Source organism: Lissotriton vulgaris, chromosome 8 (genome assembly GCF_964263255.1).
Source record: "Lissotriton vulgaris chromosome 8, aLisVul1.2, whole genome shotgun sequence".
Lineage (NCBI taxonomy): Eukaryota > Metazoa > Chordata > Amphibia > Caudata > Salamandridae > Lissotriton > Lissotriton vulgaris.
Genome location: NC_141696.1, coordinates 235,681,155 through 235,698,633, shown reverse-complemented (window position 1 = coordinate 235,698,633; position 17,479 = coordinate 235,681,155). Strand labels below are relative to the sequence as shown.

The 17,479-nt window shown below is 49.3% G+C and overlaps 1 protein-coding gene across 3 annotated transcripts in view; it reads left to right on the top strand.

Annotated features, from left to right (window-relative positions):
* Window positions 1–17,479, top strand: part of USP16 (ubiquitin specific peptidase 16) — a 351,578-nt gene that overhangs the window by 286,184 nt on the left and 47,915 nt on the right. For all 3 annotated transcript variants that reach the window (XM_086934020.1, XM_086934021.1, XM_086934019.1), the window contains exon 15: window positions 9,256–9,359. In XM_086934020.1, the coding sequence (XP_086790146.1) occupies window positions 9,256–9,359 (104 nt within the window). The remainder of the gene's footprint in view (window positions 1–9,255; window positions 9,360–17,479) is intronic.

Sequence of the window (17,479 nt, the reverse complement as noted above, 5' to 3'; positions counted from 1 at the left end):
AAAGACGCCCCCCCACAGTACTTTAGCAAATGTCCGCTGGGGGCAAGATGTCCCCCACCTCAGTTCTCGTTCTCTGCAGGCCATCAAAGCCTCAACTCACGGTAGTCAGATCCACACGGGAGTCCTCCAAAGGGGCACAGCTGTCTGAATATATCCTTGCGCCAAACCACTATCGTCCGAGTCAGCCCAAGTCCAGCGAGGCCAATAAACTGCGTATCCTGTCTCTGTCTGCTGTCCGAGGGCTGCCCTGTCTTCGAGCATCACCTCCCGCGGAGACCAGCGATGTTGTCCGGGACTGAGCCTCTGTATTCCGCCATCCTCCCTCCTGGCGCGAGCCATGCGAGGGCCGCTGCGTTTCTTCAATCCATGCCATGGCCTCATCTGGGGATGTAAAGAAGAAGGATTTGCCCTCAGCCAAGATCTTGAGGCGCGCCGGAAAGAACATCATTTATTTGAGGCGCAATGCTCGTAGTTCCTTTTTAACACCATCAAATGAACGGCGCTCCTGCTGGACCCTGTACGTGAAATCCGGAAAGAACCGTATCACCGCATTGTCTATCCGGAGGTCACCATTTTGACGTGCTGCCTGTAAAATGGCGTCCCGGTCACGGAAGTTGAGTATCCGGGCAATGATAGTCCTTGGAGGGGCCCCCGGGCGGGGGAGGGGGACCGGAGCCCTGTGCGCACGTTCAATAATAAAGAACTTAGAGAGTCTTTTGGGTTGGAGGTGTTTCAAAATGAGTTCTTCTAGGAACAGATCCATGCTTTGTCCCTCCATTTTCTCCGGTACACCTACCACCCATACGTTGTTTCTACGGGCCCTCCCTTCCTGGTCCTCCAGCCGTGCCGTGTTTAGCTTTTGTTGGTGGGTCAGATGCTGGACCTGCTGCTGCAATTGCTTAGTGGTATTCCGAAGTTCACCAATGTCTGTGGCGTTCTGAGTGGCTTTTGCCGACATTTTATTGAGGTCAGCCCGCTGTAGTGCCAACTCGATGGCCACCTTGTCAATCTTTGTCTCCAGTGTCGTTCCCAGTGACTGGATGGCTTGCATAATGGCTGCCAGCGACGGTTCAGACCCCTCCGCCACAGTTCCGGCGTGTGCATCTCCTCCTCCACCCGTCGGGGCCCTATATTTGTCTATGGTAATGGCCTGGGTGGCAGTGTAGGACTTGGGTTTGGTTATAGTCTTGGATGGGAGTCCCTAGGGGCCAATGGAGCCACCCCGCTTGCCAGAGCTCTCAGACTCGCCGCCCTGTGTCCGGCCACGCGCCCCGGCGCCATCATTCCAGACCTTTATCGCCAATCCATGCACGCCACTGGGGTCTCACCACAGGCCTTCTGCACACCGGCGGGCTCAGTCCAGATCCAGCAGCGCGCTCCGCCTCAGCCTTCCTTTAGTTGGGGGCAGCATCCAGCCATGTCTCCGTGTCCCACAACTGCCTGTCAGAATCCCCCGGCGCCTCCAGCCGCTCACCCCCTGCGGCACAGTCGGGTGTCCTCCTGCGACCCCCGGGGTCCCAGCGGGGGGAGGGGGGTCCCCAACCCCAGAGAGGAGCGGGGGGCGCCCGCCGAGGGCCGCAGCATGTCCCCGGTGCCCCCCCCACCCCCACTGGTTCCCGGCCTCGCCCGCACTCGAGGCCGGGGCTTCGCTTCTTCCACAGGCTAGGGCCAGGCCGCAGACGCCGGGCCGCACCGCTCCGCTATACGGGGGAGGAGAGGGACCGGAATGGTCTCTCTCGGCGTCGGAGCTCTCCCGCTGCCAGGATCTGCAGCTGCAGGGAGAGTGGTGACAGGTTGATGGCCGGATTTAGGGGGTCTTACGCAGGCCCTCGGAGGAGCCTCGAGACTACGCGGCCATCTTAGCCGCCGCCAGGCCTTGCACCCTCAAACAGAGAAGTTTTTAAAGAAATATTATGGTGGTCTGTTCGCTTAACTGTGGTAGCATTACTTCATACTACTGTGGTCTTGACTTTCGTGAGGTCACTATCTTTTTCAAGAAGACTTACTGGTCTGCTGTTTCTACTTTTTTAAGCATTTATCGAAATCAGGCTTTTTGTTTGATTTTCTTTACTCTGATGTTTTGTTAGTGCCCTGGCATGTCGGTGAGTTCTGTAGTGTTTATCCTAGGCAACTCACAGCCTCAGATCATCCTGTGACACACCTGACCTGCTTAGGCCCATCACTGGAGACTCATCCAGCAGCCCTAAGTCAAAGCTATTGGCTTTGCAAATGTTTATTTGTTTGTTTAGTATTTAGCACTCCATAGGAGTGCATGTGTTTTCTTGCTCTCTCTCTCCTTGCACACGGTGCAACCTGTGTGCTATCTTAATTACCCTTTCTCCTAATGCTTCCTGCCGTTCTCCCCATGTTATAAAGTTCTCTTTTTATTTGTTACGAGTGTCCGTCAGCTGCTAAGTGGTGGCAAGCTGATCGCTTCCCTTTGCACACAAACTTTTTGTTTTTACATTTTCGATTTATCACTCTAACCTTTCTATCCTCTATATTAGAACAGTAAATTAAAAGTGCCTGCCGTGCATCGAGACACATACCCACACATCACAATGTATGTGTACTCTGCAATCGTGCAGATGCCAGTTGCAAAAGGCATTGACATAGACAAATCCTGGACCTTTCCAGTTGAGACCTCTTGGCTTGCCCACTGCTTGTTCCAGGTTGCACTATACTCTGCTGCCTCCGTGTAGGTTTGCGTTATACATGTGCCCCATGCATACATTGATGATTTTGGATGATAAACAGTACTCTGATTGGTCCTGCTTCTCACTCAACTCCGTAGTTTGTTTTATAAACTTCACTACAACTTTTGTGCATACAGCGTTTTCCAGGTACAAAAAAACAAAAGCAGCATGAGATAAGCACCTGCATAATTCTTAAGTTCTTTATTTAATAAATTGTGTTTTGGACCGTTATTACACAAGTGTATAATTTCTGCCAAGAAACACTAAAGCCACAGTCCCTCGAGGGGTTGATTTTTTGGGAACACTTTAGATTAGTCCTAAGTAGGTACATGTCAGTGCACAAATGAAAATCAGTTTTCAAGAATTGTACTCTGGCTGTTTCTTATCAGTGCCCCATTAACTCTGACAGTTCTCTGTATTTGTAAAACTTTAGCTTCTGAAACTGAGTTCTTTTTTTTATGGATTAAATCTATTAATAAAACTTTGCTTAACAGGAAGTTGCACCTCCAGAACATCAGTCATCGCAACAATATCCTCCACATATTTTCTGTCTAATACACTCATAAACAGGAAACAAGAGAAATCATTTTGGTGTGTCCGGCAACAACGAAAAGCCATTTCCATCCCATTCTTAGCAACCTAGGAGATCCATAGAAACTAATAATGAAAAACTAGATACAGAACAAATCAAAGACTGTTGCTCTTCAATTCTCCAGAGGAAGCAGGAAGTAAAACCCTTGGTCTGGCATGAACGAAAAACCCTTCTCTCCAAGAACATCCCCATGTGACTCAGCTAGGATACTGTAACTTATGTTAATCCAGAATTCACTTTCTCGCTATTTAGAAATGGCCAAGACAAGTCTTCCTGCGCAAACACAAATTGTTTTTCCTAATTTCCTTGCAAAGGTCTGGCACGAAAACCCACCAATTTAGCCACGAGCTTCCTTCTAACCCTAAATGACATCTTTGAGGCAAGAGTAATGGGGTCTCAAATCCGGGAACAGAATTGAAGCCCCTCCCAATATTACCATTTTCTAGTAAATGGAAGACTTTAAATTATCATCTGTCCGCGCCGTCAAAAGCATGTGCACCATCACACTATTTCCTGCATCTGTTTTCTTCACGCGCTGCTAAGTAGCGATTCAGAACTCTTTCTTCAACAGCCGGCCATCCTCTCCAGTGTCATTCTCCAACAAGTCCTTTAGCAATCTCAAGAACCTTCCTTGTGCCTCATTTAATGTGCGAGGAAACCCCCAGTAGGTTGGGGAAAGTTTTCTTCATCTTCAATTTATCTAACGTATCGATCTTCAAGTTGACTTTGGTGATGCATCAGTTTTGCTACCCTTAAAAACCATTAGTTCCTTAATGGCAGAATCCATATTCTCCTGGCGTTCCAGTGTGGCCTGGACCCATTGTGATTTTCTCTTTTTCTCTTAAGCTCCACCATCTTAACTGCCCCTTCAGTGTTGTCAGTCTTTACTGCCATTTCAGTGGACCATGTTTTTTAGTGAAATCGGCAAGAATGTCATGCAGGGAACTACGAGAAGAACTTCCCAGAGACAGCAAGTAGTTACCTTTCTGTTTCCTCCAGTCCGTCATCTTGGCTCTCAAGTGTTCTCGATAGACGTGTCTATATATGTTACAGACTTCAGAAAAGTGACCTTTATTAGCCCCAGCAGGCAAGGTTGGACCTTGGATGCCTCAGAGTGTTCCCCTCCAGGGACAAAAGTGCAGGTGCAGTCCCATTTTTGCCCACCCGCACCAGCCCTGTTGAGACCGTTCTCCTCAGGGCACCTCTGCCCACCTTGACTCCAACAAGGGAACCACAGGCTTCCTGCTAACTCCCAGGTGTATTCAGCAGGCCCATACCCCCATGTGCCCATGTGAGGTGTTGGAGCACAACTGGGTCACCACCACTGGTGTAGCATGGTCTTGGTCATGCGGCCACTAGAGCTCTTGGGGCGGCAGGTACTGAGGTGGACTGGGCTTTCTTGCAAGGAGGGCCTCTGCAGTGGTGATGTGAGAGCAGGACACATCAAGCAATGATGATCATTGCATCAAACGCACTGCAGGTCCCTCAACTGGGTGCTGCTCAAGCAGCCATCCTGAAACTTCTTTTCGTAAATAATGTACATGTTAATTTCGATTAATTAGAACATATAAATAGCTAATTATGCCTAATTAGTTCAAAATAATCAAAAGTTTAACTGGCAAAGATACACAGCTTCTAAAAACAACAGTTCTGACTGTAGAGGAAGAATGAAGTACGGTATCACACTTTTAGAATTGACCTAAGGGATCTTGGTCCATTCATGGAAAATTACGAAGAGAGGATTACGTGTCAGCTTCCCTCAGCTTTCGCTTGCTGAGTCAGTCACTTGGGGATCAGCACATATTCATCAGCAATTTGTTGATAGTAATAATCAGTCAAGAAATAGGGAGTTTTCTTTTTCACACACATTTTATTGAACAACCATTTGTATGACACTGCATAGTGGGATTAGCACTAACGTTTTTAGGTCTCGGCTAGCGTAGGCTGCGCACATGCGCAGTCTCGCTGGCAAGATTTAATGACTTAGAGTAAGTTTCACTAGCGAGGTTAAGCCCCACCCCTCTTTTCCATTGGCTGGCGTCACCGTTCGTGGCCAGCCATTGGAAAAGAGGTCCCAGTGACGTACTCTTTTCTCTTTTAGCCCCGTCCCTTTCAGACTGGCTTCCTTGACTTACTGATGTGGTAAAAGGTTTCTTATCTTCTTTATTGGTCCAAACAGATGGCCCCATAAAGAAGATAAGAAACCTTTTACTCCAGCAGGAAGTCATGCCGAGCCCGTCCAAGTGGGACGCTCTAAAAGAAAAATGTCTTTAATTGTAGTTTAATCGCGGCACCTGTGCTTTACTTTTAAAATGTTACAAGTAAAGCGTGGGTGCCGCGATTATACCAAAATAAAAGAAATAGATGTTATTTCGATTTCTTGCATTTTAGTTGAATGGGAGGACAGGCATTTCTCACCCAGTTTGCAACACGCGCCCCTCTGTGCCACATCGGCTAGGCTCGGTGAGCCCAGGGCCCATGTGGGCTGAAAACGCCTCTTCAGTCTGCAACACCCACACTGGCCATATTTACCCAAAATATAGAATCACTCCCATCAGTGTCCTCCTGAGAATTTTTGGGACCCTGGGCCAGACATATGTTGGGCCCCTGTTCGGAGCAATCTTGAACTGTAGTGCCTATGTTGCCAATTCTGTGTTGTGACAATATTAAATATATATATATGAGACACTTAAAAGATAGAGCCAAAGTTAAAAGTAGATATAGGTGGTGCTGGCAGAAAAATCGACAAAGATAAGGTCGAGTCAGAGAAATATCACATTACCAGGGGACCCCTTGGAAGATGGGGGCCTGGGCAATTGGCCTCTTTGTCAATGCCTTAAAACGTCCCTGACTCTCGCTCTTCCTAAAATGCCTCGCAGACCTCTGACCCTCAACCGCAGGCAACAGGCTAATCTGCATTGCTGGGCACGATACAACAGTGTCAAACGGCTGTAGTGTGTGGAAAAGTGGTCCCTCAGGTGTCCTTGTGTGGGGTTCAGAGCGAACTCAGGCCTCCTCTGCTGTGTGCCAGCGGCCATACCACCCGCTCAGACCTACACCGGTATGTGCAGTACCAAAACAATCGTGAAGACGCCCTGCTTGTTACTACCCCTGTCCACCCTCGAGAATCCTACCCCGTTAGCAGAACACACTGCACCGCTCACCCCTCTAAACGGCGCACCAGGGCACGCTCCCCGTGCTACCCTTCACACAGGTTAACACTGCCGGGTGTCATTTCAGAGCACGGCCATCCTCTCCCTGTAAACCTCTGCACAGCAGCTCCGTCTGTGAACAGCCTTGCTTCCTAACATAAAATGTCCTACGAAGCGATCAAAGCAGAATAGCCCCGAAGTCCCAGACTACCCCTGTGCCCCAGACTACCCCTGCGCCCCTCTGCCCTCCTCCCCGGGTGAGAGCCTGGAGCGGGAAAAGCTTGTGTATAAAATGCCAGCAGTGAAGGGCTGCTGCAGATTCCAAAATGGCAGTCCAACAACAAGCTGCTGGACATGCTTCAAAAGCAGCGGGATCGGGGCCCTGGCGGTCACCCTGAGAGCCACGCCTACCCCTCTTCCTTGTCAGTATGCACTCAGTGACAGCCCCAGGTCTAGGGGTGCCCCTCACTGCACCCTATTCCTATTCCTGCCGAACCACCACTGAGCAGGCGAAATGACTGCTTCCCACCCAAACAGCCCACTCGTGCAGACAGATCACAGTGAACGCCCTCTCTGCCCCAATGCCCCCTCTGCCCACATCTCCAGCGTCACGATACCCAGTAGGGCGCGTATATTAAGGCTGGTGGCGATGTCTGCAGCATTCGCTGCAACGAAACAAATCTCCTGAGAAACTCGACCAGCAAAGGACGTGCGGCATGTCCCAAAGCGCTGTCCACCTACCAACTTGCACGGACCCATTCCCGCTTCGGCCTGTGTATGTGTGTCTGTGTGTGGCTCTGTGTGTGTGGCTCTGTGTGTGTGGCTCTGTGTGTGTGGCTCTGTGTGTGTGTGTGTGTGGCTCTGTGTGTGTGTGTGGCTCTGTGTGTGTGTGTGTGGCTCTGTGTGTGTGTGGCTCTGTGTGTGTGTGGGGCTGTGTGTGGGGCTGTGTGTGTGGGGCTCTGTGTGTGGGGCTCTGTGTGTGGGGCTCTGTGTGTGGGGCTCTGTGTGTGGGGCTCTGTGTGTGGGGCTCTGTGTGTGTGGGGCTCTGTGTGTGTGGGGCTCTCTGTGTGTGTGGGGCTCTCTGTGTGTGTGGGCTCTGTGTGTGTGGGGGCTCTGTGTGTGGGGGGGCTCTGTGTGTGTGGGGCTCTGTGTGGGGCTCTGTGTGGGGCTCTGTGTGTGTGGGGCTCTGTGTGTGTGGGGCTCTGTGTGTGTGGGGCTCTCTGTGTGTGTGGGGCTCTCTGTGTGTGTGTGGCGTGTGTGTGTGTGGCTCTGTGTGTGTGGCGTGTGTGTGGCTCTGTGTGTGTTTGTGTGTGGCTCTGCGTGTGTGTCTCTGTGTGTGTGTCTCTGTGTGTGTCTGTGTGTTTGTGTGTCTCTGTGTGTGTGTGTTTCTCTGTGTGTGTGTCTGTGTGTGTGTGTCTCTCTGTGTGTGTGTGTGTGTGTGGTGTCTCTGTGTGTGTGGTGTCTCTGTGTGTGTGGTGTCTCTGTCTGTGTGTGTGTGTGTGTCTCTGTGTGTGTGTACGCGACTGTGTGTGTGTGTGCGCAAATGCAATAGGTCTTGCATTTGCGAGAGATTAAGCGATTGGCATTGTAAATGACAATGCCATTTATCAGTTTTCAAAACCAACCCATAAATAAAAAGTTTGTCATTTACAATGCCAATAGCTCTAACTTTTTCGAAGGCGAGACCTATTGCATTGAAAATGCTTGTTTCTCCTTCTGTTCGGTGCATTTATTATTGATGGTAGTCTAAAGCATCAGACTTCTTTGCTAGCACAGGAAGTATGAATGACACCTTGCATACAGACACCCTGACCGAGGAGAGATGCATAAATCCCAACTATGGTCCCTAACTTGATCTCTGAAAGGCACAAAAGGGATCATGTGCCTATTTTCAAGAAACTCACAGTTTTAACAAAATATTTACTGATTCAGTAATAATTATAATAATAATCCACATTTGTAAAGCGCACAATCACCCGTAAGGGTCTTTAGGCGCTGGAGGCCGTCGGGAAGCTATTGTCCAGAGTCACATTGTGCGGGGCTAATCTGCCGCCGGTGCCGGGGATCGAACCGTGATCCCCAGATTCCAGAGTTAGTCACCCTAGCCGCGGCGCCACACCTCTTCCATGACTAACTTGTTGTTTGAGACTACCGGGGAAGTTTTGAGGGCTACTACTACCTAGGGGCATTGAGTCTTATTATTGGCTCTGGTCATTGAGGCTCATTACTACCTGGGATCTGTGTGCATTGGTGTGTATTTGTCTGCTGGTCTGTCTGTTCGTGCGAGTGTGTGTGTGTGTGTTAGCCTTTGTGTCCGTGGATATCTGTGGGTATATTGCTTTCTCTGCATTTCGGTATCAATACTTTTTCGTTGTCAATAGTAGTGTATATATTCTGTGTACATGTTCATAGATGAAACGAAAATTCTGCCCAACAGATTTGTCAATGCTTGTTTCTGTTGTTGGTCATATATACTACGTGTGCTAGGAAATATAATCCCCAGATCTAAAGTTAAAACAATTGGAGCTTTAAAGATGCACTGATCACGTCATTGTTCCTCGTAGCCATGGTGTCAGTCCAACAGCATTCATGGAGATTTTGAAAGTGGCACCAGTCAACTGATGCCGGTTTGCCGCCTGAAATCCTGTATTCAAATAAAGTCAAAAAAAGATATGCATTTTTATGAAAGGCTAGTTAGGCAATTAACTGCTGATGAGGTACTGTCTGTTTCTGATCTAATCTGTTGCTTTCTTCGTTTTTTTTTACCTGTAAGCTCATTTGTGATGGCTCCTAACTTATTGTTTGTTGTTTTCAGGTGAGAAAAATGAGAAGAAACATGCTTACACCAATGCCAAAAAGCAAATGCTTATTTCTTTTGCCCCACCTATACTTACTCTTCATTTAAAGAGATTCCAGCAGGTAAAGTTAATTGAACAGCTTTTTCCATTTGTGTGCATGTTACATGGCTGTCAACTTGCAGCATCTTTGAACATCTGCTCAGAGTTTTAGATCTAGCATTGATCCCTGGGTATTCTCACGTAGTGCAAATTCTCTCCATTAACCTTTGAATGAAATAAAACACTTTTTTATTATTCAGTACCTTTAAATGATTCAGTTGCTGTAATTTTCTCTGATTCTGCAGCCACATGAGGTGGTACATGCAAGCTTGGTTTCTCAGATCACAAGTTTACATGGAGCTTTTTGAGCAAGGAGTCACCCCCTCTTTGGTTTAGAAAGCAATATGATTTAATTCTGTTGTACTGTCCTGTAACCATGCTGTCCACCTTACTCTCTCTCTAATCCCTTCTGTCTCTGGGAAGACACTCACCAGTCACTAAAGCAGTGGCGGCTGGTGACATTTGAAAGTGGGGGGGGGGCGTAAAAGTTTGCAGTGAGTGACCAGCGGCGGGTGAGCGAGCCACTGCCATTAGGGGTAGGTAAGTGGTGCATTTTCAAGTATATTTGAGAAAGCAAGGTTAATAAAGCATGGGTGAAAATGTAGTTATGACCTCAATAAAGAGATTTCAGGAAGCTTGAAGTGATTCCATCAATTAAAGCCAATACCAGCTTCTAAGAACCCTTTACATTTGCAGATTGACCAGTTGCACACATTTACATTTCTTTCTGGGAAGCAGGCACACAGGCAAGAAAGCTTGTTTAGCTGCCTACCCCTCCTTCAGTTTCACAGCACAGAAGACTCATGCCTTACACTTCAGCTGAAGCATTTCAACTGTCTGGACAGTTGTCTTTTCATGTTGTGCACTTCTGATCCCCCCATATGACCACTGGATCACACAATGTGACAACAATGCTCCGCCTCAGAGTCAGGACAAATGAGACTCAAGCCTGGCCACAGCACAGGGCATGAGGTGTGGTCTCCATCTGGTCTTGTCTCTCCTTCGTTCGCACCCTTATGCAAACAACGTTTGGCAGCCGTACTAAAATGGGAGGGGGAGACAAGACTCCTGCGCTTTATTGCTCGCAGAGTCCTAACCCGCATTCGGCCTGTACAAAATATCAAGGTATGAAGCAAAAAGTAGTAACACCAACTGTGCGACCAAAATGTCCATTTAGATTGTACAGTAGATACAGAATATTGCATATACAGAGGTACTTTGCTTGAATTTTCATTTTTAATCCAGATATCACAATTATTTACAAGAAGCCAACCCTACCTTTAGCAGCCTGAACAGAGCAATAGAAACTTTCAAAGAGTAACTAAGGTTAGATAAACAAATGACAGACGTCAACAGTGTGGCAAATTTCAATTCGATAAAATGCTTAATGATGGCATTAAATCAAGCTGAAGAGCACAGAATGCATTGTGTTGGGCTGCTATTTTTTTAAGAAAGCATAAAGACAAAAAAGCGAACTCCAGCAACAAAACGGGCAGTGCCTTGATTAATTTTATTCGGTGATAGGGTTTTCTTGCAGAAGAACTAACTAAGTAATGGCATGCATTTCCATATCCATCACGGTACCTTTAAAATGCCCTTTTCTGCATGGCCATTCTTCCGCTAATGAATGCTCTCGTCTATTACCTTGACTATAGTTGAAGTTATTATGGCTCTATCAATCTTTACCTGTCTAATGAGTTTGCACATTTACCACACGATTTCCCAACGAGTGAGTCCCCCCTCTTGGTGGAATAAACCGTTATCCATCCAACAAGAAACATAAAATATGACAGGCCCCCATACCCTCAAAATGGATGAGCCGTGCTCAGCCAAGGCCCCTAATGACGAAAAAGCGTCCATTCATTGTGTTTATTATTAAAGCAATCATTACATTTGCCGCACGGTAACATAGAAAAATACAAGCTTCTTCTGATCTCGAAGCTTTTTCCAAGACAGACATAACATGCCCATTTTATTATATGATTACATGAATAAATAATGGGCTTCCTCTGACAATGGGAGAATTATTGCCGGCGCATAAATGAGAGAATAAGTTCCCCTGGTAACGATTGCAGTACTGTTTCACCCGTGCATTCCTACTCCACTCTTACCGCCAACATACATGTGATTTTTTTCACTCAATGAATGGAGATTCCTTACATTAAGCACAAAATTCGGGCACAATTTGACCTCCCAGTAATAGAGCTCGACTCATTATTTTTACATGAATACTTATACAGAGATCTTTTAATAACCACAGCCATATCCCTGGGAACCAGAATGAAGCAGGCTCATAATGAACTTAAACGACCGGCCTTCGCCTCTATTTATTACTGGATTAAACTTGCCTAAAGCCAAATTGCAACGCACTTTGCAATCCTTTTAACATTAAGCACGCCAGTGACAGCGAACGGGGTCTCTCCAAACTAAGCAAGGGTTATATCTCAATACATACTGCCAGGACACGACTGCTAAGATTCACACTTGCATGCTTGCATTGCTCTCTGACACGCACTTATTTAAATACAATGTGTCTTTAAATACGTGCGTATCGGAGTGCAATGAAAGCATGCAAGTGTGAATCTTAGCAGTCGTGCTAAGGCCTGTGTGCTAAGGTTCACACTTGCATGCTTGCATTGCACTCTGAAACGTATGTACTAAGGGTTGCACAGGGTGATCTTAGAGGCCGGAGGGTGGAATGTGGAGCGATTGCAAACCCTGAAATCAGATGACGGGCAGAGACTCAGGCCTCGAAGGCAGCTTCACAGAGGAGGCAAAGGATAATACCAGGGGCGGCTGGTGACATTTGAAAGTGGTAGGGCGTAAAGTTATTGCGGTATTGTAAACCACACTGAAAGGAAAGCTTTTGCCAACATGGGGGTCGCATTGAGTCGCAATGGTGCCAGTGAAGACGCTTGCAACAAAGGGCAGCAAAATCTGGGGTTCTGAAGTATACTTTGGACTGCGCCGGCCCCTCTGCAGATGGCAGCTTTAGTAGTGCCAGATCTTATGTCAACACAACAACTCAGAAGAAAAAAATTGAACAAAATGAATACACCAGAAAGGCCCAGAGTCAGCCCCATGGATCCTGATTAGAGTTAATGAAGCATACATACAAGTAAACATTCCATTTACTGAGATGAAGTGCGGACAGTAATGCAACAAGGAAAACGAACACCTCTACTCAATAGAAATAAGTAACACCTATAAATTTAGACTGCAACTGTAAAACAGCAAAATAATGTTTGGAAACTGACTGACAATAAGCCTAAATTAATGGTATATGATTAGCAGACAGCAGAGTGACACACATAAGAACACTGTACAGTAACTTCCATGGTGCAGCAGGAACGCGGTTCGTTGCCATTAAATGTAACAAACCTAAATCATCTTGCCATGCACCCTCGATTATATCTGGCTAGACATATTGTAAATATTGTCAGGGTTGATCAGTATAATCTGTGGAATTTAAGAAAAATGAAACCTTTGAGTCCCAAGCCAGATCTCAAAGACGTGGTGCACGCACTGGTTTTAAACAGAACTGATTAGGGAAACCTTCATAAATAGTTTCCCCAATTTAAAGTTCGCACCTCTCAAGGCATCAATACTTGTCTCTGCTCTGGCATCGGCTGGCTCCAGCCGAAAGAATTCCATCTCTCCAGAGCTTAATGAAATCTGCTGTCCCCACCTTAAGCAAGATATCCCTTCGAACTCGCATGCAGCATATACACGACGATTTACCAATAGACTTCAAAATACGTGACTAAGCTTATTTGTCAGCAGGTGCATGTTTTAACAGAAGCAAATAGCTTTTACAATTGCATTTTCTAAGAGCTAAGAGGACCCGGCCCACTTGAAGTTCTTTTTTCCGGCTCCTGCAAGCAGGACCCTGGAGCATTGAGCTCTCCCTTTTCAAGGGTTTATTGGTGATTTGTTTTCACTTTTTTGTCAAGTTAAGTGCTTTCTACGTACTTTGGTGCCTTTCTTCTTGTTTTTTGCACTCTTTTGATGTCAAATATGCCTGCATTGTTTGACAAATGCCCGGAGTGCTCCAGGAAGAAGGCCAAATCAGATTCCCATGAGGTGTGTATCCTCTGCCTTCCCTCTTCCCATGTCCCAGGGGAGTGTGTGATTTGTCAGGGCTTCTCTGGCAGGACCCTGAAGGACAGAAAGAAGATCAGGCTTCAGGGCCTTGAGGAAAGAAGGCTGAAGGCGCAAGGTGGGTCTGGAGGGGCTTCCTCTGTCCGTGCTGAGCCCTCTGGGGGGGCTCCCCAGGGGCAGGAAAAACAGCAAGTGTCACCATTCTCCGTCTGGGTCGATTGCACCGACTACGACGTCGAGAGGGATGACTACAGTCTGTTCACCGTCTCCCCAGGGCTTTGGGTCGGACCGACGTCGGAAGAACTGAACAGACCACTGTCGAGGTCTCCTGTGATGATTTCGTCGGAGTCGGAGTCAACGCCGAGTGATCGACGTCGAAAGGCCCGGCGTCGGCGCTCGCCGTTGAGGCGACACCGCCGTTCGCCGTCGGCGAAAAGGAGAAGATCGTCATCGAGGGGATCCTCGTCGTCGAAGAGAAGTTCGCCGTCGAGGCGCAGATCGCCGTCAAGGCGATGGAGGTCGCCGTCGAGGCGCAGGACGCCGTCGAGGCGCCGAAGGTCGCCGTCCAGGCGAAGAAGGTTGCCGTCGAGACGAGCGAGGTAGACGTCAAGGCGAAGGCATTCGCCGTCGAGGGGTAAACGGTCGACGTCGAGGAAAGGACTCTCGCCGTCGAGGGACCGACTCTCGCCGTCGAGGGACCGACGCTCGCCGTCCGGTCGCCGTTCTTCGACGCCGAAGAGGCGGGAAGGAGATCTGGCGCCATGGGAGGTTCGCCTACGTCCCAGGCTGGAAAGGAAGCTGATCACCGGGTTCGGTGTACTCCATGGTGTATACTCCGTCACAGAGGCCGGTTACACCCCCGCCTCCATTACCGAGGGGACTCCCTCCGAGGGACCCTACTCCTCCTCCTCTACCACCACTGCCTCACACTATGCCTCGACCTGCGGACAAGCCGCCTCCGGTTCCTCCGAGGTCGGTCTCGCTGCCCAGGCTTCCGACCCCTCCCAAGGGGACCCCTAAGCCGAAGGCCCCGGCCAAGCCGAAGTCGCCCGCCCCGGTGGAACCGGCGGATCGACCAAAGCTGAGGAAGTCACGATCACGCTCTGGACGGAGAGGAAGATCGAGGAATCGACGTAGATCCTCCACCAGGTCAAGACGTCGCCATAGGAGGCATGGATCGAGGTCCCGCACGGACTCCTCCAGGTCCAGGACCAGGACATATTCTCCGACCTTGTCGGAATCCCTGGGGACAAGGGTGTCTCCGGTGGACGACATCAGCCCGTTCCAGGATGTTCTCCTTAGGGGGGGGGTGCAAAATTGGGAATTACGGTGACGTCTCCAACACCCACGACATCCGTGATATTTGAGACGCTTCACAAGAAGCATTTGTCTCGCCCTCTACTGCCACTAGTGCCTGGTTTGGTAGAGCCTGCGGAGGAGCTGTTCCTCACACCAGCAGTGGTGAAGGCCGCTCCCTCCCGACTTCTGAAGAAGTACAGGGCCCCGGATTTGGACCCGGCTTTCCTGCGGATAGACCCGGTACCTGACTCCGTGATAGTGACGGCGGCCAGGAAGGTACATTCTGCCTCCCTGTCCTCCACCGTACCTCCCGATAAGGAAAGACGATGGATCGACTCGGCTGGTAGGAAGGCTTGTGCGACTGCATCCACGGCCATGAAGGCGTCCAGCGATGCGGCGGTACTAGGGCGATATGACCGTACATTGTGGGAATCCCTGCAACAGTTCACGGAACTCCTGCCACGAGACAAGAAGGAGGACTTCCAGGAGATACTTAAAGAGGGGATGCTGGTTTCAAACCAGGTCATCAGCGCGGCTGCGGATGTCTCTTTTGGCTGCCCATGGGTCCTGTCATGGGATCAACCAGCGGCGCCATGCTTGGCTCAGGCTCACATCACTCAAGCCGAAGGCCCAGCAGCGGGATCCAATCTGCCCTTCTCTGGGGAAACCCTTTTCGGAAAGCATGCCCATGATGAGATGGCCCGCATGAAGGCGGAGGCAGAGACCCTGACGGCTGTAGGCTTGGAGAAGCCCAAAGAAAAGAAGGCCTACCGCCCGTTCCAGAGACGGTTCGGTGCTCAGGGAAGAGGACGAGGGCAGTCTTCGGGACAGCAGCAGCAACAAGAGCAGCAGTTCTGGAGACTCTTCCAGAAGCGCCAGAAGGGTAGAGGGGGGACAGCAGTCCTCTGCAGCGAACAAGGGCCCGGCCGGGTCTCGACCCTGAGCGGTCACTTCCGCTTCATCCGTTACCCGCTCCGGTGGGGGGAAGCGTTCAATTTTTTCTGGCAGAGTGGAGAAAAATTACTCAGGACAAGTGGGTGCTGAATATTGTTTGCAATGGATACAGTTTTTGGTTCACCAGCCTGCCTCCATCAATTGCTCCGGTCAGCTCGCAGTTTCAACTGCGCGAGCTCCAGGCGGTGGCCGATATCCTGTTAAGGAAAAGGGCGATAGAAGACGTTCCTCTGTCTCAAAGAGGAAGAGGTCTGTACTCCCGGTTCTTCCTGGTTCGCAAGAAGGACAAGAACGAGTTCAGGCCCATTCTGGACTTGCGAGAGGCAAACAAGTGGATTCGCAGAGAAAAGTTTTGTATGCTGTCGTTGCATCAGATTTATCCTCAGTTGCAACAGGGAGACTGGCTATGTGCAATAGACCTACAGGATGCGTACTTCCATGTGCCCATTGCACACAAACACAGGAAGTTCCTGCGATTTCAAGTCGGCGGCAATCATTATCAGTACACAGTATTGCCATTCGCACTGAAGTCTGTGCCCAGAACATTCTCGAAGTGTATGGCAGTGGTAGCAGCACACCTAAGGAAGAACAAGGTGTTTGTCTACCCGTATCTGGACGATTGGTTGATCAAAGCCTCCTCCTTCTCGGAAGCTCAAGCACACTTCCAGAAGACGTGCGTTCTCTTGAACAAGCTGGGGTTGCACATCAACATGTCCAAGTCTGTCCCGACTCCGGTCCAGTGCATTCAGTACTTGGGAGCCACCATCAATATGCTGTCAGCAAGCGGGTCTCCTTCGGAAGGCTCAGGCTCTTATGACCACTCCATCTAAAACGGTGAGGACGGTGTCTTCTCTACTGGGGTCAATGGCCTCTTGTATCTTCCGAACGCCATACGCACGACTGCACATGAGGCCATTGCAGGAGTGCTTGGAGGATCAGTGGGATCAGAGGAAAAGATCTTGGGACGACAAGATACAACTGTCTCTGCATGCTCTTCAGTCTCTGAAGTGGTGGTGTTCGGCGGAGAATCTCCTCAGAGGGGTTCCCTTCCACAAGGACATTCCCACTCAGACTATCGTGACGGATGCGTCTCTCCAGGGCTGGGGAGCGCACTCCGGAGACCTACAGATTCAAGGCACGTGGTCCACAACGGAGTCCACGTATCACATCAACTTCCTGGAACTCAGAGCTGTTCACTTGGCACTGAAGGCCTTCCTTCCATCCTTCCAGACCAACTCTCTGCTTGTACAGACGGACAATAAGACCACGATGTATTACCTCAACAAGCAGGGGGGCTTGAGATCACGCACTCTGTCACAGGAGGCACAGGCGATCTGGCGATGGCTTCTGGCAAGAGGAATGACGATAATGGCTACTCATCTACCAGGTGTGCAGAATGTTCAGGCGGACGCACTGAGCAGACTGATTCAGGAAAACCACGAATGGGTCATAAACGATGGAGTACTAGGAGAAGTCTTCGCAAGGTGGGGGACTCCAGACATAGATCTGTTCGCCACCGCCGAAAACACCAAATGCAGATACTTCGCCTCCAGGTACTACCAGCAGGGGACGCTGGGGAATGCTCTATGGATCGATTGGTCGAACAGCTTTCTGTACGCTTTTCCACCCATTCCCCTGATTCCGGCAGTGCTCATCAAGTTGTCCCAGTCCAGGGCGCGGATGATCCTGATTGCCCCGGAATGGCCAAGGCAGTGGTGGTTCACGGACCTGCTTCACCGGTCTCTCCTTCCTCACATACGGTTGCCGTGCAGGCCGGACCTTCTCACA